The following is a 23,422-nucleotide window of genomic DNA, read 5'->3' as shown; positions in this document are numbered from 1 at the left end:
GCCGCGGAGGGGTAGCGCCCCGCCCTGCGGCTCCGCGCCCGGGCCGGCGGGGGGGCGGCGGGAGCCCCCTGCGCCGCGGCAGGAAGCGGCTCCGGCGGGGCTGGGCGGCGCGGCTCCATCCGGGCACTGGGGTGCGGCCGCGGGGGGCGGTGGGCGCGGCCCCATCCGGGTCCCGGGGATGCTGTCAGGGCGCCGGCGGGGCGGGGCTGGGCTGCGGGAGACGCGGAGCCTCCGGCGGCCGGAGCGGGACCCGCCCTGCCTTGCCCCCAGCGCCCGGAGCCGGCTCCGCCACCGCCCGCCGTGCCGGGTGCGCTCCCCTCCCCTCCCCTCCCCTCCCCTCCCCTTGCCGTCGCCTGCCGCAGCTCCCCGGGGCTGCGCCACTGCTCGGCGGCGGAGGCCGCGCTGGCCCGGGCGGGCCCTGCCCCGCGGCCCCTCCCAGGCCGCGGCCTCGCAGGCAAGTCGCGCCGAGCGGGGGGAGCGGGCCGGTCTCGGCCGGGGGCCGGCGGCGCGGCGGGGTGTGGGCTCCCGCTCAGTGCCAGCCCCGCGGGGAGCGGGCGGCCTGTCGGGTGGGGTGGCGTGGGTGGGGAAGGGATGCGGAGAGGCCATCTCTGTAAATGGCCACCTCCTGCCTGGCACCTGGGCGATGGAAGGGCGGGCCGTTGGGGATTAGTCGTCTGCTTGGCCGGCGCTCGTGTTTATCTTCTGTATAGAAACGGACCGCTGAGCTCACAGGTTTTCGGGTACCAACTTTAGAGGCTTTTTCCTCATAATTTTCTTCTACGTCACCTAAGCTACCTTTTCTCTCCAGTCAAATTTTGTAAGCGAATGCTCTTGTAAGCAAATTATATAGTAGAATTTTTTGAGCAGGTATGTGGTTCGTATGGTCCGGTATCTTCTGTGCTGTCACCATACTGGTGATCATGCCGTTTGTTTGAGAAACGTTCTCCTACGACTCCTGTTTGCATAGAGATGCTTATTTTCTGAAGTATGAGGACTCATGTTGTTGTCAGAGCTCTGCTGTAGTGCAGGTGTGTTCTGTTACAACCATAGCTCGGTGTGGTGGTTATAGTCTCTGTTTAATAAACAAGAAGACATTCTTTATAATCTTCAGTTCAATGCTTATACAAAATTTTGAGAGCAGAGTGAGAGAATGCAGTTTCTTATAGAACAAAATGTATATGATTTTGAAGTATTTGAAGGTAGCTTGAAGTGTTGTCTTTAAAATGTCAACGCATGTTTTTTAGAAAATATCTGACGTGGTCAAAGTTTAATTCCATGTGTTTTTACTACAAAGTTTGATTCATCGTTGTTAACGTAGCAATAAATTTAAGAACTTAAGTTAGAACCTGTAGTTCTATTAAAGCTTTGTGCTTTTTGTATTTATTTTTTTCATATGTACTTGAAACTTGTACTGTAAGGCATGTTACTTCTTAGGAAAACTAGGGGTGAATTGTAAAGTCATAGAACATAACAGAGGTTAACTTGCAAAACTCAGTCATGATATGGTACAGCAACATAAAGATATTACCTTACCAATCAAGATGTAAGTGCTGTATAGGGTGTTGCAGACCAATCAAAGCCGTATTTTACTTATATATTAATTTCTGTGGTGTTCGGAATACAAAAAAATTTCCCTTAGTGTTTTTTCCTCTTTCGTTAATAATGGTGAGCGCCCATGAATTTTAGTTCAGCAATTTTCATTATAAAGTATCTAGTCTTTGACTTTCAAGGCTTTTCACATTGCTCTTTGCATTCAAGTAGCTCAGAAGTTGAAAATGCTTATGGAAGCAGAATATCATTGATAAATCCCCCGTGAGCGTTTGAAATTCAAGCTCACTGCTGCAGCTCAGCAGACAAAGAGTAGAATTATGGGAGAGCATGTGTGAAGTGCGCATTTGCATTTATCCATCTGCGAGGGTGAAAGTTGTCCCTGTTGTACAGGTGTTAAACGAGAAAATAAGCTTGAGGTCTGGGTAGAGGAGAGGGACTGGTTAGAGGGAAGGAATAGCTTTGGGAACTTGTGAGGTTGAAATATAAAACAGGAGTTAGAAGTGGCCAGCGTGATTTAAATAGTTCAACACTGAATAAGTGCTTTTGCAGTAGATCCTGATGAAGTTTAAATTTGATACTTCCTAGTGTGGCTATTCAGTAGTGGAATTACTGGTTTGCATCAGCTACTGCAGATTTTGAGGGTAATTTTTAAAATACAAATTTACTTTAAAGAATTTACAATTCGTATTAGGATCCAAAAGATTACACTGGTTTGAAGCTCTTTCCGAGGAAGCAATAAGCTATTTGAGATGTCTGGTTTGTATCCTAGATTGCTTATCAGAAAGCATTAATAACTTTATTAAAGGGTTCAGAAGACTTGTTGTAGACATTTTTAATGGGGTAAGTACCGCAGGTAATTCATTCCATTGCAAAATACTATGTTCTGCCTGAGAAGGAGACTTTGAGGGCTGAGTGAAAATGAAGCTTTACAAAAGGTGGAAATCATAACAGCATCTGGTTTTGTAGCTCATAGTATGTTCCTAAGAAGGCAAATTAAAGAGCTAAGCTTCAGAAGAACTAGAAGTAGCTTTGGAAAAACTAGAAGTGTACATTTGCTACTATCTTTTAAAATGCAGATGTTTGTGTCAGAAGCCTATGGATGCTAGCACATACCTCTTCTCAGGGCTACCAGTCCATACAAAAACCTAGTCCACACAAAAGCAAACATAAAAATTATACATTATTAATGTGAGTAAGTTAGGTTTGTTACACAGTGTAATAGAGAAGTGCAGCAGGAGAATTTTTTTCGCTGATGGTTAGCTCTAAAGTTCTTTAATACAATACAATTTACACTACACTGCATATTCACGTGTAACACGTTAACAGTGAACTGTTTGCCTTTCAGGATGATACCTTTGATGGAAATACTGATCTTATGTTACAGTATTTTATAAATAAATCTAGATTTCAAAACAAGTATTATTTATAATTTTATAACTGTTATAGTTATTTCATTTAGGTTTTGTTCCCATTCTCAGGGTGGTGATGACAATGGCAGCTAATTTGTATTAGTGACTATAGAACTAAGCGTGTGGGGACAAGTGAGACCCTCCAAGTCAGAATTAAAATAAAACGGAGATATTGGATGGAACCTGTGCAAATGGAAAAATGTAGGAAAAAAACTAAAATATTCAAAGTAGTGCTGGTATTTCTTAATATAATCAGCAAAGTGAGATCATAAATGTTTTGTTTAGCCAAAGACATGGTCCTTCCAGTTCAGTTTAAGTCCTGGTAGTCCATAGGTGACTGAAAAGAGTTTTTCCATTAATCTCATTTTAATGTAGTAGTATTTATTATAGCAGGGGTGTGAAAGATGCAGCAAGAAGTTATTCTCAAGATTTCATATATATGGAGATCTTGTTACTCATGCATGATCTCTTGTGGTTCCCATTCTTATTTTTGCTTCAAGATAGTGGTGTTTGTCAGTATCTTTCCATGTACCATTTCTTCCCCGATAAATAAACTAATGGATGCTGACAGTGATTGCAGGATTTTTTGTTTGTGTTTTGTATGTTTATTATGAAACACTACCTACTGTTTAATGAAACCAGCTAATTGAAATAAAATGTATTTAGACATGTAAACGTACTGATATGGTATTCATGCATTGTGAATGCCACCCTTGTTGTTTTCACTGTATTTTCATGCTTCAGATGTCAGTGAAAAAGTCAGCTCAACCATGATGTGTATTTAAATTGGTTTGGCAGGAAACATGATTAGAATATTCAAGCACTAAGAAAAATAGCTGAGCACTGGTGCTCTGAATAAGGCAATAAAAGATATTTCTTAGTTAATTTTTAACTGAGACCTGCATTTTTAAACCATGTATCAGCATATGGCTTCTATTTTTATTATTTTAGTAGCATATAGAATATAATGGGAGTGGTGATGATTATTTATTATTTAATTCTGGATGCAGACAGAACATCATGGCAGATAGGCAAGAATGGAGGAAGGGTACATTTCTAGTCGCTTTCAGAGAAAGGAAAATTCTGTGCCAAAGAGAAAGTAGGGAAGTTGTTTGTAAATTAGTGTGTTACTTACCTAAACTGGGAGATAAAAATCTATGTCTACATTAGTGACATTTATTTGTGCTAGCTTATCCTGGTAAATGAAGCAAAATGGCTTTTATCTTCAGTATCCAGACAAGCATGTCAAAGGTTGATATCTGCAATACTTAAAAATTGTTAAGTGGATTTCTTTGAAATGTCTTTTGTGTGTGCTCAGACTTTAGTGTTTACGTATTTTAAGATCTATATGCAGTTTGATGGAATGGATTATTGATGCTCTTTTTCAATAGGATCTCTTGGTGCTATTTAGTGTCTTTTTATTGTTTGGTGAGAACTGAGAAAACAGAATTTATTGTTGTCATATTAATATTTTGGAGATACTGATGATGATGAATTTTTTCCCCTTACCCTGCTGATTTCATTTCACCTGCATTTATTTCAGTTTAAATGTTATGGCTTGAATTTTACCATGTTAGATGTTCTCCAAGTAAGAGCAGTGTTGTTGCCTATACAGCTAAACTCTCTTGCAACTCAAGAATGTGTAAAGACCTGAAGGATTGTGAATTTTTTGTGCTGTTCTTTGCTTCTTAACCTCAAATGTAGAGCAGTACAGAATTTGTTGTTATGTCTGTGTGTTTTCTTGGATCTCACTGGAAAGAGCAGACTATTTGAGCCTGTAATAAAGATAAAATTTTCTTGAACTACTGTCTGTTAAAAAGCTGTTCTCTTCACTGAAACCCACTAAGCAGTTTTTCAGTATCTTAGTTCTTTGTTTTAGCATCATGCTTCTTCAGTTGGTCAGTATTACCAGTTCTTCAGCAAAATAGAGTAGGGCAAGATCTGAGTTTTGAGCAATCCAAAAATCCACCTAAGAAAGTGGTGTAATGTATTAGTGGCAAAAGGGTGTAACGCCAGCCATGTTTTCTGTGTGCCGCTTATTGGGGTTAAATTTGGGTTTTGAAGCTGGTTTTAAGGAAATAAATTTGTCACCATTGTAACTCAGAGATTTTTTTGTTTCTTTTCCCCTAACTGATATGTATTATTGCACACTTAGAGTATACTCCTATTACATTTATGAAGAAAAAATTACAAGTGTGTAGATAAGATATATGTACTTTGCTAAGAAGTGATAAAGAGTAGAGTCATCACGTTTTCACGATAGTTCTTAATAAACTTCATTATTCTTTCAACAGACCTCTTGGAAGTGTAAACAATGGAGGACGAGGAAAACCAAGTGCAACTCCTGAATGAAAAGCAGGTGCCGAACTCTGAAAATGGTTACGTGTGGCATGTCACCGATATGAATCGACTGCAACGTTTCTTGTGTTTTGGTTCAGAAGGTGGTACTTACTGCATCAAGGAGCAGAAGCTGGGCTTTGAAAATGCAGAAGCTTTAGTAAGACTAATTGAAGAGGGCAGAGGTTGTGAAGTTGTTCAAGAAATAAAGACATTTAGTCAAGAAGGCAGAGCAGCAAAACAGGAGCCCCTGCTTTTTGCTCTTGCAATTTGCTCCCAGTGTTCTGATGCAAAAACAAAGCAAGCGGCATTTAAAGCCGTTCCTGAGGTGTGTTGCATGCCAACCCATCTCTTTACTTTCATCCAATTCAAGAAAGATCTGAAAGAGGGCATGAAATGTGGCATGTGGGGCCGTGCACTGAGGAAAGCTGTTGCAGATTGGTACAATGGAAAGAATGGCATGGCTGTTGCTTCAGCAGTTACAAAATATAAACAACGAAGTGGTTGGTCTCATAAAGATCTTCTGAGGCTGTCCCACCTAAAACCTGCCAGTGAAGGTAATAAATTTTTATTTACCTGAAAGTACTGTTTTTTAAACCTTCTATATTTACTGTGGAACTGTTTTGGAAACCCAAGTACCATTGTAGACTGATTTCTTATTGATGGTATCCTGTCAATTGCGCCTTAAAAGTGTGAGTGGTCATATCAAAAACTGACCTGTTTATCTTCAAGGTAAACAGAGTTTGTTCCTTCTTTTTCTTCCTTCTGTCAAGAGAAGCTAAAATAATACAATGCCCTCAATTTGTTCCTATTTGCTTACAAATGATGAAGTAACACTTTTTTATTATTTGGGAAGATCTGTTGCTTTCAAATGCGTTAGGCTCCTTACTTCTAAGGAGAATAACTCAGTAATTAAAACTACTGTTCTAAGCTGTCTGTGGCTGACCTTTTTTATAGCACATTGGCAGGTCTGAGAATGAAACCGGCTAACTCATTTGCTTTCTAGAATAATAAATGCCAGTATAAAGACAGTAATCCAGCTTGGAAAATATTTTTCTTTTCAATAGGAATTGCTATAGTCACTAAATATATCACCAAAGGGTGGAAAGATGTCCAAGAGGCTTATAAAGACAAAGCAGTTTCTGCTGAGACTGAAAAACTCTTAAAGTATCTGGAGGCTGTGGAGAAAGTAAAACGCACGAAAGATGAATTGGAAGTTACTCATTTAATAGAGGAATATGGTCTGGTTAGAGAGCATCTCCTGACCAACCATCTGAAATCCAAAGAGGTAGGTAAACTTCATTAGCTTTGTGTTTTCTTCAGAGCAACACTTTTCAGAGTCTGAAGTCTCGATTTCCATTGAAGATAGCCCTTTTGCTATTTTCCAAGTTATTTACCTAAGTAGCTATTTAAAATTAAGATCTTCATGTAACTTGTACGCTTATTTTAAAATACACTAATGTACAAATGTCATTTCTTGTAGTTTGGGAATCTCATAGTCTTTTTCCTTTCACTTTCTTTGATCATAGGTTTGGAAGGCATTGCTGAAGGAGATGTCCATTTCTGTATTGTTGAGAAATTTGGGAAAGCTGACAGCAAATTCAGTGCTTGAACCACGAGGTTCAGAAGTGGCAATAGTATGTGAAAGACTGAGAAATGAGAAACTGCTAAAAAAGGTAAGAACTTTTTCTTAATCAGTGCCAGCCCTTGTGGGTTTTAGTCTCTTCCTAAATTGTATTTCTTCAGGCAACCTCTTTACAAAGTAAAAGAGATGTTCTTTGGAGGAAATGTTAAAAAACTGCAGTGGAATACCTGCACCTTTATTTTAAAACTTGTATTTGTCATTTCTCATTTGATTTCCACCCCCCCACTATTTCTGAAACTTTTCTACAAATTAAGTATATTGACAGCTAGGATCTTTTCTTAAATTAGGGTTGTAGCAAGCTTTGCTTTTTGGGTTCGCCCATTGTTTCTGAGTCTTGCAATTGAGAATCATCAATGCAAGCTTAAAAAGTGACTGGAAGTCACTTGTGTAGCATCTTAGGAGGTGAATGAGAAAACTACCATAGCAGCTGAGAGGAAAAAGAAGATGGAACAAGGAGACTTTCTCCTTTCAGATGGCTTTACTATTCATCAAAGAGGTAAGAAAATAATAGGGAAACAGGCTTCCCCAAAGGGAGAACAACATTTTCAGGAATTTAATGGGAGATAGAGAAGTGGTTTTTTCGAATAGTTTTGTGATTTGGGGAGATTAAAATCAGGACATTTAAGTTCTTCAGGACCATAGCTGAATTGAGAAGAACAACAGTAGGTCCTTTTTTTTTCCATCTAACTGCTCTTCCCTTTCTCTGGATTCTTCTTTAATCATACGTGGTTACTGAGGCACTGGAGAAGGGAGAGCAAAGTTGGTGGCACAATACCCTGATGGAAGAAAGACAATAGACAAGCATTCAGGTGTGCTAAGGTTTGCCGCTGGTAGTGATTAATGACTGAAACTCGCCTTGAGGAAAAAGATAACAAAATGTTCATAAATCAGTAAAGCGATGATGTGATTTAGAATACTTAGCATGTGGCAGCCACTGATTTGGTTTATGTAGGGAAAGCAAAAAAAGAAGAAAATGTTTGGACTGTCCTCTTACAGTAAAAGGAAAATGAATGCTGTATTCTGAAAATAGTTTCTTTGTCCAGTTTTACTGTATCTGATACGAAGCTGGTTTTAAGTTTGTTCTTTTCCTAGCTCAACTCCTTTCCCCTCAGCAGGACAGGAACTTTCTCTTACTGTAAGCCTGTGATAGAAAATAGCGCTGGACAACCATAGATAAAGCTGTGGAATTTCGCCAAAATTCTGCTGATGGCATAAGACAACATTTGTAATTGATCAGAGGATTCTGGAAAGGAAATGGAGTCCATTACCAGTAACTGTGACAAGCATCAGTTCATAAAACAGCTGTGTAAAGACTGCATGAGCTCTTCAAATTTAATAAATTTAAAGTAACAGTATACTAAACCAGAGATTTTTGTAGCATGATTTTAGTTTTAGTTTGTTGCTCTTTTTTGTTTGTTTGTTTTTTAAGGAGTTCAGATTATGAAAATCTTACCATTGATTTCTTTTGCCTGTAGGGTAGAATACATCCATTCCATATTTTGGTTGCATTAGAAACTTATAAAGCTGGACATGGAAGCAGAGGGAAGCTTTGGTGGCGTCCTGATGAAGACATTTTAGAAGCTTTAGATGCCTCATTTTACAAAACTTTCAAGGTAATACAGTTTTTCAATTTGTTAAGCTTTTTAATTCTCTGTTTTCTGAAAGCTTATAAAATGATCAGGAAACATTTGTTGGGTAGATAACAATTTTGAAATGCAGTAACAGAAATTTTGGGAATTGGAATTTTATTAAAGAAAGAATCAATACTTTATGATATATTCAGCTTTTGGCAACATTATTGTCCTAACGTTACCCCAGAAAGAATTAAAAAAAGCCCCACTTCTAGGGTTGAAAGCAGCAGCAGGAGAAGAAAATACATTAATTACGTGTACCTGTTGCATTTAAGGTGATGAATTAATTTGGTAAGAGATGAATCCCCTTGCGTTCTAGCTGGTCCTCAGAGATCAGAGGGGCTAGGGGCAGCTGGACTTATCTCTTAATAGCTATGCCAGTTATGGCCGTAACTATAGGCCTGACACCAGATGCACGAACAGCCCATGTGCTGTAGGTCCGGTTGCACTCAAGAGAAGCCGTCAGGTTCACGAATAGTACGGTTTATTCTTATGCAACATTTACAGATTCTTTAAGATTGCCTGCGATAGATGCACAAACTACAGGTTGGCTATATAGCACTACACACAAAAGAAAAATGATTGCAATCACACAAACCTAATTACTGGGTAATCACTCGGCATAGCCGAGGGCTCAAATCTTTCCAAAAGGCGTCCCTTCTTGGGGTGGGGAGAGAGCACAAACCCGTCAATCTGTCCCTCTGACTTGGTATCAGATTCATCCCTCTGAGTTAGATAGAAACTCAGGGTAGTATTTATCTACGTACGTATGTGTGAGTGGGTGGGACTGTGGTCAAGCCATTATCTTTTGAGTAACAACACAGCACATTCCTTGGTGTGAGGGGTGCGCTGGTTTTTGTGGGAAAGAGGGAGAATGAGAGACAAGGTCGGCTGGCTACTGCAAAATAGTCCTTGAGAGAAGGGGGAGAGCAGGAGATAAATCTGTCCTTGAGAAGAGTGGAAGAACGGGACCACGCAGCCTCCACCTTGCTTTGCATTCCTCCTTGGCACCACGAAAAACACAAATCACTGGATCTCTGTCCTGTCCTGGGATTGTTCTGGGCACCATGTGTCAAGGAAATATGTGTTTTACAGATTTTTCGCTGTTTTGCTTTTCCCACACTTCCAACAGTACCTATTTTCTGTTTTTTTCTTTTTTCCCTTTTAGACAGTTGAACCAACAGGAAAACGCTTCTTACTTGCAGTTGATGTCAGTGCATCAATGACACAAAAGGTTTTGGGCAGCATGCTCAATGCTAGCACGGTTGCAGCAGCAATGTGTATGGTGAGGGATTAAACTTATTTTATATATAACTATTTGCAGCTTGAGTTGTTCTTTTGATACAAAGGTGCTCTAAAGCTTGTTAGAAATCAGAAGGAAACTTACATATAATATTTTTGGGGTACAGAAGATGCAACCTTTTGCCTCACTTGTAGACCACATGCTTAAAGCTACTGGCAAACAAATTCAGACAGATCAATTTGAAGAAATTGGTTTCCAGTATGAATCACTGTGGTCAAGGCTGCTTTTTCACTTACCTTAGCTGAAAATACATTTTAATTTTTTTTCAGAAGCATTCATAGAATAATACAGATTGGAATAAGAAATTTTGGGATAATTCTTGTGTGCATTTGAGTTACCAATATGGCCTTTCTGTCACAATCACTTTCCCTTCAATTTGATATTCTAAAGCTTCTTGTGTATTTATGTGTAAAGGAGTCGAACATTTGTTGGTGTTTAAAAATTTTTAGTGTTTTATGTCGAAGGGGAGAGAAGAAATATGGATGTATCTTCAGTTACAGTGATTAGAGCAGTTCTTTAGCTCTGATTTTTGCAATGTTTGTTTGCAGTAATATTACAGAATATTTAAAGTGAAGATTGAAGCGTTAGTGCATATGAAGAGCTATGGTGACTTGAATACAAAAGGATATGTTGTCTGTTTGGTAGGGAATGCCTTGATTCAGACATTAAAAATTCTGACTAATATAACTAAATGATTTTTGTCTTCTTCTTTCTCAGGTTGTAGCACGTACTGAGAAGGATTTCCATACTGTTGCCTTTTCACATGAAATCATCCCTTGCCCAGTGACAGCTGATATGACGTTACCTCAAGTATTAGTGAAAATGTATGAAGTATGTAAAAAAAAAAAAAAAAAAAAAAATTAAAAAAAAAAAATTAGGAAATAGGTGTTGCTAACCTCAGAGTTTAGAAGTCTCAGTAGTTACATTGTATTTTCTTTGTAACAGATTCTAGTATCTGTATAGTAAAATACTGGATTTTTTTTCTCCCTTTCATTTAAAGTCTGGCAAATGTCATTATTTCAACTGCCAGATATTAAACATTGCAATTTAGAATGGCAGTTTTAGGTCACAATGAGTTTGAAAAGAATATTAAAAAAGTCCTAGACAAAACTGAAATGAAATTAGTAAGTGAACTGTTGTTTAACAAAGAAGCCTCTGGGTGTGATAAAACATGAAGCTTACATAAAAAGTAATTTTTCCATGGTTTACTAATTTCTGTATTAATGTGTTACATGTATATTTTTCTTTCTTAAGATTCCAATGGGTACCACTGATTGTTCCCTTCCAATGATATGGGCTCAAAAAACTCAGACAGCTGCTGATGTCTTCATTGTATTTACCGATAATGAGACCTTTGCTGGAAATACTCATCCTGCAACAGCTCTTAGAGAGTACAGAGAGGTAAAAATGCTTCTGACTTTATAATTGATGAATACAGTACAAAATAAATACCATTTCTACAAATGATGTAGAGACTGAATTGGTTGTGGCTTTTTTCAGTAAATAATTACATATTGTTAAAAACTGATATGTTCTGCAGTTAGGCAGAATTAGCGCACATACTGCACAAAATGCGCTTATTTAAAACCACTGAATTGCTAAAAGGATTTGCAATTATCCTACCCTGCTTGGTGTACTGCAATATCGATGAAAAATTGTTTGGTATTCAGGGAATATATGAATTTCTGCCTTCTATGTATAATTGATTAAATATAGAAAAAAATTTGGATCACAGAATTAAATGTAACTTTGATGTCTGCAGTAGATACCACAAAGTTTAAATGAAGTAATGAGCTTGTAGATAAGGTGTAGGGAGGTGTCAGTAGGATGAGGTAGCAGTATCCGGTGAAGAAAGCTCATTATGTTTTAAAGGGGCTACTACTCTAAGCTATGCAGCTTCATAATTTTAAAATAGAACTAAGAAAAATACCTTCTTGGAGCACACTGCCATTAGAAACTCTTATTTAATCAGCAAACAATCTTCTATTCTTTAAAGGAACTATTTTTTAAACTACAAAAATACTTTCTGGCAAGCATGTATGTATGGACACGAATCTTAATATCATGTCCACCCAGCAGAAATCAATACCAAAAATCTTTAAGCTGCCCAGTGTGTTTTAGTTTTCTTAGTTGAGATTAGCTCTCGTTCCTGGATTTGTTCTTTAAACGAAGAGTTCCTGTACTCTGGCCTTCATGCCACTTACTTTGCTTTAACCTTACAGGTTACTAACCTGCAAATTCAGCTCATTTAGCAGAATTGTCCAGACCACAGTTGTTGTTCAACCAACATTTGGAAATACTTGCCTTAGACAAAACCACACTCTTTGACTTTGTTAGATGATTTGATAATTATTATTGAAAATTTTCTCCCAGACTGAACTGCAGAATAGCAAATGCAATGTTTGCATTTGAAATAATCTATGAATCTTAGTGCAGGAAAGTTGTGTTAATATGCCTCACTGTAGTTATTTCCATTGATTTAAATATATTTACTGCAGATTAAGTACCATGTTAACAGGCAGTCTGCAATTCTGGTTATGGCATATCTAGTTTCTATCAGTATGCCTATTCAGGCAGCAATTTATGCAAGCAAGATAGCAAGTGCTGGCCCTCTGGCATGTTTAAGTTACTGTATATGTGTGTTCTGATTTTTTTTTTTTTTCTTGTTCTTCCTCTAGAAAATGGGTATTCCTGCTAAATTGATTGTATGCGGAATGACCTCAAATGGTTTTACGATCGCAGATCCAGATGACAGAGGCATGTTGGATATATGTGGCTTTGATACAGGAGCTTTGGATGTTATTCGAAACTTCACTTTGGATTTGATTTAATCTTCTAGGCATCTGCTCTTCCCAGTGGGTCCATTGCTGGCAGCAGACTTCACCCTGGGAACTCCCAGCCAAATACACTTTATTAGAATATGGCACATTATATACATATCGGAATGTTACCTTTTTGTGAAGGGAAAACAAGAAAAGCAGATGAGAAATCTCTTTTCTCTTTTTTTCCTGATGCACACAATTTAAAATAACAGTGGGAAGTTTGCTAAAAGTAGCTACAGGGTTACACAATACATAATTTAATTTCATTTATAATAGATTATAAATACTGAGAGATTTTTAATTTCCCCCTCCCACCCCTCCACCCCACCCTGTTGCTGTGGAGTGCTTGTTTGCAAGAATAAATTGATGAATTACTCTTAGGATGGGGGAGAAAAAAAAGTGGGTTTAGTATTTTTAGTAATGTCAGTTTAACAGCAACTTCGTTGAGAGGGATTTTTCTTTGGGCTTTTTAAAATAGTCGTATTTTAAACAAATTACTAAGGTTCAGCAGTTTCCATTGTTACACTTCAAATCTACAGAAGAAGTATTTTCTGGCACATGTAGGGCCATATGACTGGTGCAGAACAAAAGTTACCCAGTGAAATTTTATATTGATAAAACTGAAAGTGGAAGAGCTCATGTTAATCTCTTTGTATCTAGATCTCATCTGGGTTTTCAGGAGTAAAGTGTAATTCTCTTTAGGTAAATTGAGGGGCAGTTTCTGTGTGATGCAGATTTAGAAGCACTATTTTAAAATTAATAGACTTTACAGGAAGTTCTAAAACCTGTTTTTAGTAGAAAAAGACCTTGGAAATGGCTGAGAATCCACATTCAGTGCATGTTATAACTTCAGGAAGTATCAGCACACCTTTAGTGAGGAATATCAGCAAATGCATGTGTCTTGGCTGCCCTTGAAAGCTGAGTGGTGAGAACCAGAAACAAAAAGCTACATTTTCTTCAAAAGAATGTATTCAATGATACAGAAACAATCTTCCTAACAGGAGAGTATTTAATTTTTTTAAATCTTTTTGTAGATTAACGTTACTTCTGATTTAATAAATTAATTCAAGCTAACATTTTTCAAAACTACCTCCAGTTTATAGTGACCAATGCTTAAAAAGTTTTATGAAATGTACAGTTGCCTCCTTCATGTTATCAAAATCTTGTTTAGGAAGTGATTGAAACTGGATTTTTTAAATTTTTTTTTTTTTTTTAGTCCAGTAGTAAGAGTGTGAGTAAATAAGGAGAAAGCTAGTGAATATCTTCTCACTTTGGAATGGGAATTGATAGCAATTAATGTGTATATTCTGTGTATTTAATTCTGTGTGTGTGTTTTTATATATGTGTGTATGGGGGGAAGTTAAAAGATCTCTTTAGTCGATCACAATCTTAGAAGATGAGAAAGGGATTTTTAGTGATGCTTTTACAATTTACCCTAAGATAGATGTATGTAAGCCTCTTTTATGCTGATTCTGGCTGTTTGAAACAGTGAATTTGATGTTAATTTGAAAATAATTACAATTTATAAAAATAACGCAGTTGTGGTAAATTACATGTAAGACCATATTTTTCTGCCTAAAACCCAAGCTTTTAAATGTAAAATTCAAGTTCATATTATACTTTTGATACTTGAAACCCTTTTCATTATGCCTCATACACATTGATTATAAATTCAAAGCTCATATACTGTAGGATGGATATCTCTTTTGGTGCTAAAATGTGAGGTTACATGTTACTGAAGGTATTCTGCTACATACTCATACTCTACCTTCATGAATAAATCAAAACAGTGAGGGAACCCTTTTCTGACACTAAAACCCTGGCTTAAAGAACTGCTGGTAGGAATGATACCTTTCAGTGGACATGAATGTAGTTATTTCTGAATTATCACTGCTCTTATGATACAGCTCTGATGGAATGCTTGAAGAATACAGGACTGCCACCAGCTTGTTAGGTGATATGTAGAAAAAACAAGTGTTCCTACAAAAGCTGAGACATAGCACTTTGAGTTTGAAAAAGAAAACTAGCCATTTCTTACAAAAAAATTCTTGCCACTTTTAGTCTCCTTTCTAAAGAAACACCATGAATATGGAGAGTAAACTCATTTGCTCAATACGTGTTAATTATTTCAAGTAAATGCACTGATGTTTTGGGGTTGGTTTTGGTAGTAATGTGTGTTAAATTACACAATAGTCAAACATCTGATTAGGTGTTTCCTGCTAAGCTAGAGATGTTGAAAATAACTGATAGTTAAGTATCTTTTGCAAGTACTTTTTCTTATTTGGAGTAGTATTTGTGAAGTAATAGGAAATATTTTCAACTAAATATAAAATTAAAACTTAAACAGGTATTTCAAGTAACTTTGTGCAGTTAATTGCCCAAATTTACTGCAAGTAAAAGATTAGACTAGTTACTAACAAATTGAATGAACAGTTATAGTAGTGTTGCATCTTTGAAAGCAGTCCAGTTTAAAATACAATTCCTTGAACTAGAGTGTAAGTGAAGATGAATTTTTCAGTAGAACTTATAGAAAAAGTAGCACCCTGTATCTATTGACACTGGATAGCTATGCACCATGTTAAAGATAGTCATCCATGCTGGAGTACGTAATATGCTCCTAAACCTTTACCATATCTCTGTACTAAAAAATCTTGTTAGAAAGAGAATATTCTAAGTGGTTTGGTTATCCAATGTAAAACTAGGACCAATGAGATCATGTTGTCATCTGTTCCTCTAAGATTTTTCACAGAGAGGGGAAACTGAAGTAAATGCTGACAGCTGAAACTTTTTAGTGTGTTGACCTTGGTTTCTACCATTTTCTGTTTAGTTTTGTTGTTATCTTAGAGTAAGGGGCATAGAAGAATGATGCTGCATATTCCTTTTCCTTAGTCTGGATCTTTTTTATCTGCCCATATACTGAATTTTAGGGGACAGCATGACTCATTTGCTATAACATAAATTTGCCTGATTTTAGTTTTTAGTTAAACTGATAATTTCCAAAATTATATGTGGACTTGTAAAGAGGCAATAATTGCTGTAATGTTTTTAAAAAAAAAAAAAAAAAAAGTGAGCTAAGACAAAGTTGCTAAGCTTAAGCATTAGTTCAGTATACAATGAATAACCTACCCTTTCACCAAAGAGGACACACTGACTCTTTCAAGTTAATAGTGTTGTTTACATTGGAGGAACACTTTGACCAACAAAACAAAAATGGAACTAGAGCTGTGCACTGCAGTTTACCAGTAAAAATTGAACAGGGACAAGTTTAAAAGATAGTTAATGTTATTCAAAACATTAATTAAAATAAAAAAGTCTAAATGCAGAGTGCAACTGTAGAGTGGGTGAATGCAGGTTTCCCAATACCTAACAGAACTAACAGGCTTTCAGTTTGGCTACCATTTCACTGTGACCCCCTTAACAGTACTTAAATAATAGACTATTATGTGTAAGACTATAATGTTCAGGCACTTTAGCTTTAAGAAAAAAGAAAAGGATGTAATAGTTGGAAGCACAGCAGAGCTAAAACACTCTTCTGTAACTAAGGGCTGTAAAGAATGAACATCAGAGGTCAGGTTTTTTCATGGAAGGGATACCATGAAGAATGTGGAGAGAGGGGAAGGCACTCAAGATTTCTTAAAAATCATGCAATGCATACGTTAGCATTGTGTAACTGAATAAAGACAGTAATAATTTAGCCAAGAATTTTGTGTCACGAATTTTAGACCTGTAGTGAGGAAGAGGAGAGTTTGGGATGTTTTTAGAATTAGATTACAGGGAAAATAATGGGGTCTTTACCTACAATCCTATATGTTTAAAAAAGATAAGCCTAAAAGTAGGGGTAGATCTGAAGTCAGCAGGGCCACCCTAAGTGCCCACTATGTAAGGGCCACTAATAACTGGTCCTAAAATACCTTGCTGCTTAAAACCACTGTTAAACCTGTTTGTTAAACATAAATCACTAGGGGGGTTGTGTTCTTTTTCACTGTTGTTTAGTTGGGGTCCATAAATGGGTATGGCTATACAAGGCTATTCAACAAAGTATATATTCACCAGCAGTTTTGGAAATGTATTTTAATAATGGCTCTATCTGTAAAAACACTAGGAAAATATTTTTCTCTGTTTCAAAATGCTGTGCTGCTTAATCACGTACCTGACTCGTAGCCACCGTACCAGAAGCATTAGTATTGGTTCCATTTATTTTGTTTCTTTATTACCTTTTTGCTTTGCCCTTCCTTTCCTCTGTTAATGTTGGCTTTTTTTCTCCTTTCCCATCTCCTTGTCACCTCAGGCCTATACTTGAATCTCTTTTCACTTCATCTCTTTTCAGCTCTCGTCCATTTATTTTTTTTTTTCCTCTGTTCTTCTGCTGCCTTCTTGCTGTCATTGAGCATGCTAGCTTAGCTAAATAACTTATACCAGAACTGATGTCATAGTATTTATCTTCATTTTAAAAACTGGATAATTTTTTTCTTTCTTTTCATTATATAAATCTCTTATAAAACATTTAATCTGCTATATCTGTCAGATTTTGGTAAAACTTTGTGTACACATCAGTGACAAAAGTATACTTTGTTTACTTACAAAAATCCAACATCTGCCTGTGAATGGCTTTAATTTTATAAAGTAACTGCTTAAAATTGGCTTTTCAAATTTAAAGCTTTTTTCTAGAATTAGTTCAGTGGGTTGGAGCTTTCCGTTCTGTTAAATATTTATCAAGCTGCTGTTATATACAGAATTGGGGAAACATTTAAATTAATATTCTGGATGAACAGGCGGCTTCTCTGCAGTATTGATTAGAAAGAAATCTTCAAAGAATAGGATGTAGAAGTAAACCTAAGCAAAGAATCGTTTGTTTTGCTTGTGCTTTGAATTTTTTTTTTTAAGTGTTTCATCAGTTTATAGGTTTATTTTGCTATTTGCAGTGGTTCACCACGGACAAATACGCTGTAAGTAAGCTGTTTTAATGACTTTATTGCTGGAATGGTAGAGAGTTCATCTTACCATGATACAGTACAGTGTACAACATTGCTGAGCAAGGGTTATGGGGGAAAGGTAAAACACTAGGACACTGTATTACATATGTGCTGCTGTGAGAACTAAGATTTAAGATTAGCTAATTTCAGCAGAAGGTACGGTGTCTTTAACTGTGCTCACATTTAGATTTATAATTTTGATACTGTAAAGCGTGGTTTTGGTATTTCTGCATTCTGAATTTAAGTTTATATATATATATTTGCATATATATATATGTGGTATGAGAACTTTTTCAAATGCTTCATTAACAAACAATGTTTTCCTAATGTTACCAGCTTCTTAGAGTTAAGCACAACTAGTTACAAATAAAATGTCTTTTCTATTACATTCTCGTATAAAAGTGCAGTTCTACTCTTTAAAAATGATTCTGTAAAAAGAAGCAACAGATGGGCACATTGACAGCTCTACCTGCTTAGTTAAATAATTTGATGTTTGTTTCCAGCTTCTACTTTTAGGATTTAAGCTGGGTGAGCAGGTACGTCTTCAGTCTAAGTACAAGATCTTTTTGCTGATACTTTTTAACATTCAGATCCCAGGGCAAGCATTATTTTATGAGAAGCAGCTTTGTCCTGGAGACAATGCTAAGCAAAAAATATGGAAATTTTTAATGACTATTTTTGAGTCCCGCTTTTTTTTTTCCCCTAGAGTAGAACCACACTTTAACCGCCATATCATGTTTAAATAACTTAAACATAACATGGCTTTGTGCCATCCAATAATGAAGGCACGTCTTGCTGCTACTTTCTAAGAAAATTAATGAGAAACTATTTGGATGGGGAGCCTTAATATGAATAAAATGAAACATAATTAACCCTTTGAGTGCCTTAAGACTATCTTTAATAAATGGGCACTCACTTGAATCTGCAGGCACACAGCATCTTTTCTCAACCATTGGAATAAAACAATGCCTTAAGTGACAATGCCCTGGGACTTCTGAAACGTAGAACTCAAAGGGTTATTTTAGACTACTGTTTTGGGACTTTTTTTTAAACAGGGAACAAACTGAAAAGGTCGTTGAAAAATTCCTTTGCATACTATTGTTATTTTTACATGATGGATTTACCATCTTTCAGGTACAAAATTATTGTTAATTTTGTGAGAAAACATAACTGGCCTAAGAATTCCACACAGAGAAAAAGAATACTTGGTTACCATTGTATTTGCAAAATAAATTGCTTTATTAAGTATAAATTTAGGGGGAGATGCACAGTTGTGTGTGTTTACCTTGATGAGTGTGTCCTTGTAAACAAAATTTTAATAAGGCAGTGATGAATCTCGCAAAATACAGTAAACCGCAATAAAAATGTAACGAGGTCAGTGTGTTTTAATTAGCTCATTACACGTTAAAGATGCACAGTGCAGGCAACTGTATAATAAAAACTTTCTTCAAATGAGGCAGGTTAAACTTATTTCAAACCCACATCACAAAATGAAGTAGTCAAATTTTAAATTATACTCTTACAGTCCTAGTTACGTGGAGTTGAAGATGAATGTGATGCTTTTTTGCCTTGAAGGGAAAAAAGTAGTTTAGGTCCATGCAGTGCTGAAAGCAATGCAAATAACTGGAGTCTTACAAGAAGTGAGTAAAAATTCGTTGACTAATGTTTTTATTCTAAACTGTGCACCTTTAGTAGTGTAATGGTCTCTTTTACTGAAGAACGAGATATAATTTTCTACTTGCATATGAACTTTCCTGAAATAACGAAGAGTTTTGGCATTGCCTGGTCTGGCTTTGGATGTACATTGTACTGAAACTATTGAATTTTAGACATTTTTTTTAGACATTTAACTGCAAGTTAAAATCACTAGTAAACTGCATTCTGACTGTAGAATTTAAGTACTAAATAAACTCTATGCATATTAGACTCATTTTACTTGGTCTTGAGTTTCATAATAGTGCTGGATTGATCATAACGTAGTTTGTAGCCACAGAGTGACAGCAAACTGCCTGGCTCCCCTAGAAGAATATTCCTGAATGACACCGTATAGACTGGTACTTCACAGTGCAGAGTAAAGATGAAAGCAATTACCTACGCCTCTAAAGCTGCAAGAATCTTTATTCCCTTTTTGGTAGCAACTGGACATACAGTTTGGTAGCTAGGTGATGAGACGCTGAAATGTAAGAGGCAGACATGCATGCAGCAGCATCACTACAAACCTGATTTGCTTCAAACTTTCTTCATGATTACAGTTGGACGTTCTGAGAACTAAATTTAAAGGAACCATTAAATTAAAACCAACCACTTCCTGTAAGTGTTGGAATAAAGCTAGCAAGCAAACTAATTAGCAGAAAAAAAAGACAGGATTCTTGTACGGTCTGTACTTCTCTGAAGCATAGGATTAGGATGTAATAGCAATTAAATTACATCACTATCTCACACTTAGAGCCCCAAGACTTACATAGTGGTTTTTATCACCATTTTGACTGTGGTAAAGCTGAGGCAAAGACACCATGTAATTTGCCAAGACTGTGTCAGAGAATATGATTCAGGAATCCATGGCTTGAAGTTGTTGAGTCCAGCTGATGCAGTGTATCTTTGTGATCTTCTAACTTGTCTGAAATTCTGTTTATACAAAGGAAGACTAAGCTAAGCTAGAGGGCTGTTCAGGATTTTCTTTTCACTTGACATTGATGAATTAATGGAAGCAGTTTGCCTTCCTCATGAAGCCTCTGAGTATCTGTAGCACCTCCAACAAAAGTCCCATTGACAAACACTCTTGGGACCTATCAAGAAAATGAAAATTGCATTAGTTAATTCTTGGAAAAAAGATAAAAATCTAAGTAAACCCACGTGGACTCTAGTACACAGACAACAGTTATGTTCCTACATCAGCATATTTAACATTACTGTACAACTCATACGTTTCCATAATATTTAGAGATGGGAAACTGTACATATGCCCCTCAAAAGTGGGATAAAGTCACTGTATGGGAGATTGTAATAAATTCAAATAACTGAGACAAGTGAGACTATATAAAATCAAGAAATGACAAGTGTTAAAACACAATGGATTAAATATACCTATACAAATGAAAACTGATGTTGATACTTCAGTTCTCATAGTGGCTGTAGGGAAAAGATCAACTCAGAGGGATAGCTAGAGGGTCTCAAGAGCAAGAGACAGTACAGAGCCCTTCTGCAGTACCTTATCTTTGATTTAGGAGTTTGTATCCCGAGATTACTTGTCTCAAAAAAATGAAGAACTTGATATGGTCATAACCCATGAGGAACGTGTGTAGTGTAAGTTCTTACTTTGCTTGTTACATGTAAGAAGATATACTTACCGTTCTGCCACCGGTCATCTGTTCAAGAATGTCCTGGAACTGACTTCCATTTGTACTCCTGTCCAGTTCTACAGCTGTATAATTTACATTCATACCCTCAAAAAGTTTTTTTGCCATTTTGCAGTAGATGCATGTTGTTTTAGAGAAAATCACCACACAGTTGTCTGAAATAATCTCCTGTATGTTCAAAAGAATGTTCAGGTCAGCATGCTTTAAGTCAGTGCATTTCAACAGTACCAAACAGTCATGCAAATACAGAAGTTAAAGACCTGCTATTATGGTAACAAATACAGGAAAATTACTCTATAAAAAGCTTTGAAGTATTTTTAACAGGGACAGCTGAGGAGTTCCCAGCCATGCTACAGCGATGGCTGGCTACGTCAGAAGAATCTTCCAAAACACTGTACTTTATTCTCAGCTTTTTAAAGTAAAATGAAAAGCTAATTTGGCTCCTAAATTTTCCCTACTTCTCATGTAGAGCCACAAGAATCTTAAGGCGAGGAATGAGCTATTTTTCTTTAAAAACAAGGAGCAGAACAGTGACTTCTCAAGGCATTTGTCAAGAAGGTATCATCACCTGTATGGTGGGTGCAAAACATACCCACCCCACATTTGTTCTGAAGACCTCTATAGTGGCCTAGCACTTCCTCTGGGGATGCACCCCATACATCACAACAAAACCTGCTTCCTCCCTGACTGCCAAGAAGGTCAGACTCTCGACCTCAAAACATGCAGTTGCACTTGGCCAGATCCCAAAGAGCATCTGTGCACGAGTGCAGTAGGCAGTGAGGCACAACTTCAGCAGTGTGCAGAACTACATGGAAGGTGACTTCTGCTCCACTTAAGCTTTTCAGGAAAAGGTATGCTCTATTCTTTGAGTAGAATACCTGGAATCAGTTAATACTTAGCAGTATCTAACTGTCAGGAATGCTATGATCTTCTTGTGGGTGCAGAGAAATAGAGGAGAGTTGGCATTAACAATCTCTACCTACACTGCTGGCACCTATGAAGCTGTGTATGACCTGCACCTGACTCCAAAACTGAGCAGAATTATTGGGGAGCACGTGGTATGACTGCCACGCAACAGTGCCAACCCTGAACCCTCTTTTGCTCTGCAGTCACAGACCTCCTACAGTCTGCCAAACCAGCTGTACCTCCTTGAATTATTCAGTAAAGCTTTTGCTGTCTGTAAGGCAGACACGATGTGCAGGTGGCAAGCAGAGTGACAAAAAGGGTTCTGAGGGGGACAAAGAAATACCCCTATTACTTTACTGTAAATTCAAGATAATTTCAGGCTGTGATTTGGTATCAGTATATTTGCTTTAAAAAACAACTTCTGAAATATTTATTTTACGTAATATCAGTCCTTTTACAAGGTTTAATTCCCAATGCTGATGACAGTACTGAATTTGCGTAGAGATGTGAAAAAATGTAAAATGAATGCAGCCTAGGAAGATCAGGTTACAGGGCTGTGGATAAACAGTGCTGTCAGTATTACTTAATAAATGTAAGAATGTGGTTCAACATGCAGAACTATTTACAGAATTTCTTTGTATAAATCAGAAGAGCTCTGAAGTAACTATGGCTTTTAGAAATGTTGGAAATAAGTAAGAATTGCATAAATAATGTTACCTGTATTTGATTCACAGCAGCATCATTAGACAGTCCTACAGAAGTAGGCAGGGTATTCCCCATTCTAAAACTAAAAAGAAAGATATATTAGCTTTCAAACAAATTACACATTTTATAGTTCACAAATTAAAGGCTAGCTCCATTACATGTAAGTTCACTTCAGCCGCGATAGGTACCTACAGTCATACTAGTTATTACACGCCTGCAGGAAGAGGAAGATAAAGAGACGGGTGTTGCAGACTGTAAGGATAATCGAACCAGCTCCCTTCACAAGAAAAATATTTTTTTTTTGGACTTCCCAGTGCTAATACAGATACAAATCTGACACCGGGCTGTATTCAACGTCACGACCCGACTCTAACAGAAGGGACCACGCTCGCTTTCCTCACAGCCGCGCGGCTCTGAGGCCCGCACCTCCCGGGGCCAGCCGGGCCCCCCACCCCCGCCCCAGCACCTGCCGCTCCGCTCCCCGGAGGGCCGTTCCTCCGAGGGCGTGCCTCCCTCCAACGGACACGAAGACAGCCAGCAGGCCCCGTCCCCTCGGGCTCGGCCCAGGCTGCCGGTGGAGAGCTGCCTCCCTCTCTGCCTCCCCCCACGCACCCGCGCCGCAGCCGCAGCCGCAGCGCCCCCTGCAGCGCCATGGCACCCAGAGGAAGGGGCGGGAACTCTCCTCAGTCCTCACGGCGGTCCGACCCCGCTCGCAGGCCCCCGCGCCGCCCCCGCGCCGAGCATGGGGCTGCCCGCCGCGCTGCCGGTGTCCTGAGGTGCCGCG

At 37.9% G+C, this 23,422-nt stretch overlaps 2 protein-coding genes across 9 annotated transcripts; one reads left to right on the top strand and one right to left on the bottom strand.

The window, feature by feature from the left end:
• The first annotated feature begins 83 nt into the window (after positions 1 to 83).
• Positions 84 to 19,601, top strand: RO60 (Ro60, Y RNA binding protein). 5 transcript variants are annotated; one of them, XM_074876762.1, is made up of 10 exons: positions 84 to 454; positions 5,255 to 5,854; positions 6,365 to 6,585; positions 6,827 to 6,973; positions 8,418 to 8,555; positions 9,742 to 9,858; positions 10,594 to 10,707; positions 11,131 to 11,277; positions 12,555 to 12,633; positions 12,716 to 19,601. In XM_074876762.1, exons 2-10 carry the CDS (start codon positions 5,275 to 5,277, stop codon positions 12,835 to 12,837), a joined length of 1,665 nt encoding a protein of 554 aa, XP_074732863.1. In that variant the 5' UTR covers positions 84 to 454; positions 5,255 to 5,274; the 3' UTR covers positions 12,838 to 19,601. The 5 variants fall into 5 exon arrangements, 4 of the variants coding, with proteins under 4 accessions (XP_074732863.1, XP_074732867.1, XP_074732865.1 ...); XM_074876764.1 differs by lacking the exon at positions 84 to 454 and adding an exon at positions 603 to 1,028; XM_074876765.1 differs by lacking the exon at positions 84 to 454 and adding an exon at positions 2,913 to 2,934.
• Positions 18,887 to 23,324, bottom strand: GLRX2 (glutaredoxin 2). 4 transcript variants are annotated; one of them, XM_074876771.1, is made up of 5 exons: positions 23,251 to 23,324; positions 22,651 to 22,720; positions 21,019 to 21,195; positions 20,388 to 20,457; positions 18,887 to 20,296 (listed from the first exon to the last, which is right to left on the bottom strand). In XM_074876771.1, the coding sequence occupies exons 1-5, from the start codon at positions 23,289 to 23,291 to the stop codon at positions 20,280 to 20,282; spliced, it is 375 nt and encodes a 124-aa protein (XP_074732872.1). In that variant the 5' UTR covers positions 23,292 to 23,324; the 3' UTR covers positions 18,887 to 20,279. The 4 variants fall into 4 exon arrangements, with proteins under 4 accessions (XP_074732872.1, XP_074732871.1, XP_074732874.1 ...); XM_074876770.1 differs by having other exon boundaries at positions 18,887 to 20,457; positions 23,251 to 23,309; XM_074876773.1 differs by lacking the exon at positions 23,251 to 23,324 and adding an exon at positions 22,827 to 23,069 and having other exon boundaries at positions 18,887 to 20,457.
• Between the last annotated feature and the right edge of the window lie 98 nt (positions 23,325 to 23,422).

This window comes from Strix uralensis, chromosome 8, assembly GCF_047716275.1.
Source record: "Strix uralensis isolate ZFMK-TIS-50842 chromosome 8, bStrUra1, whole genome shotgun sequence".
In the NCBI taxonomy this organism is placed as follows: Eukaryota; Metazoa; Chordata; class Aves; order Strigiformes; family Strigidae; genus Strix; species Strix uralensis.
Note: the sequence above shows the minus strand (reverse complement) of the source record. Positions and strands in the feature narration are given on the sequence as shown.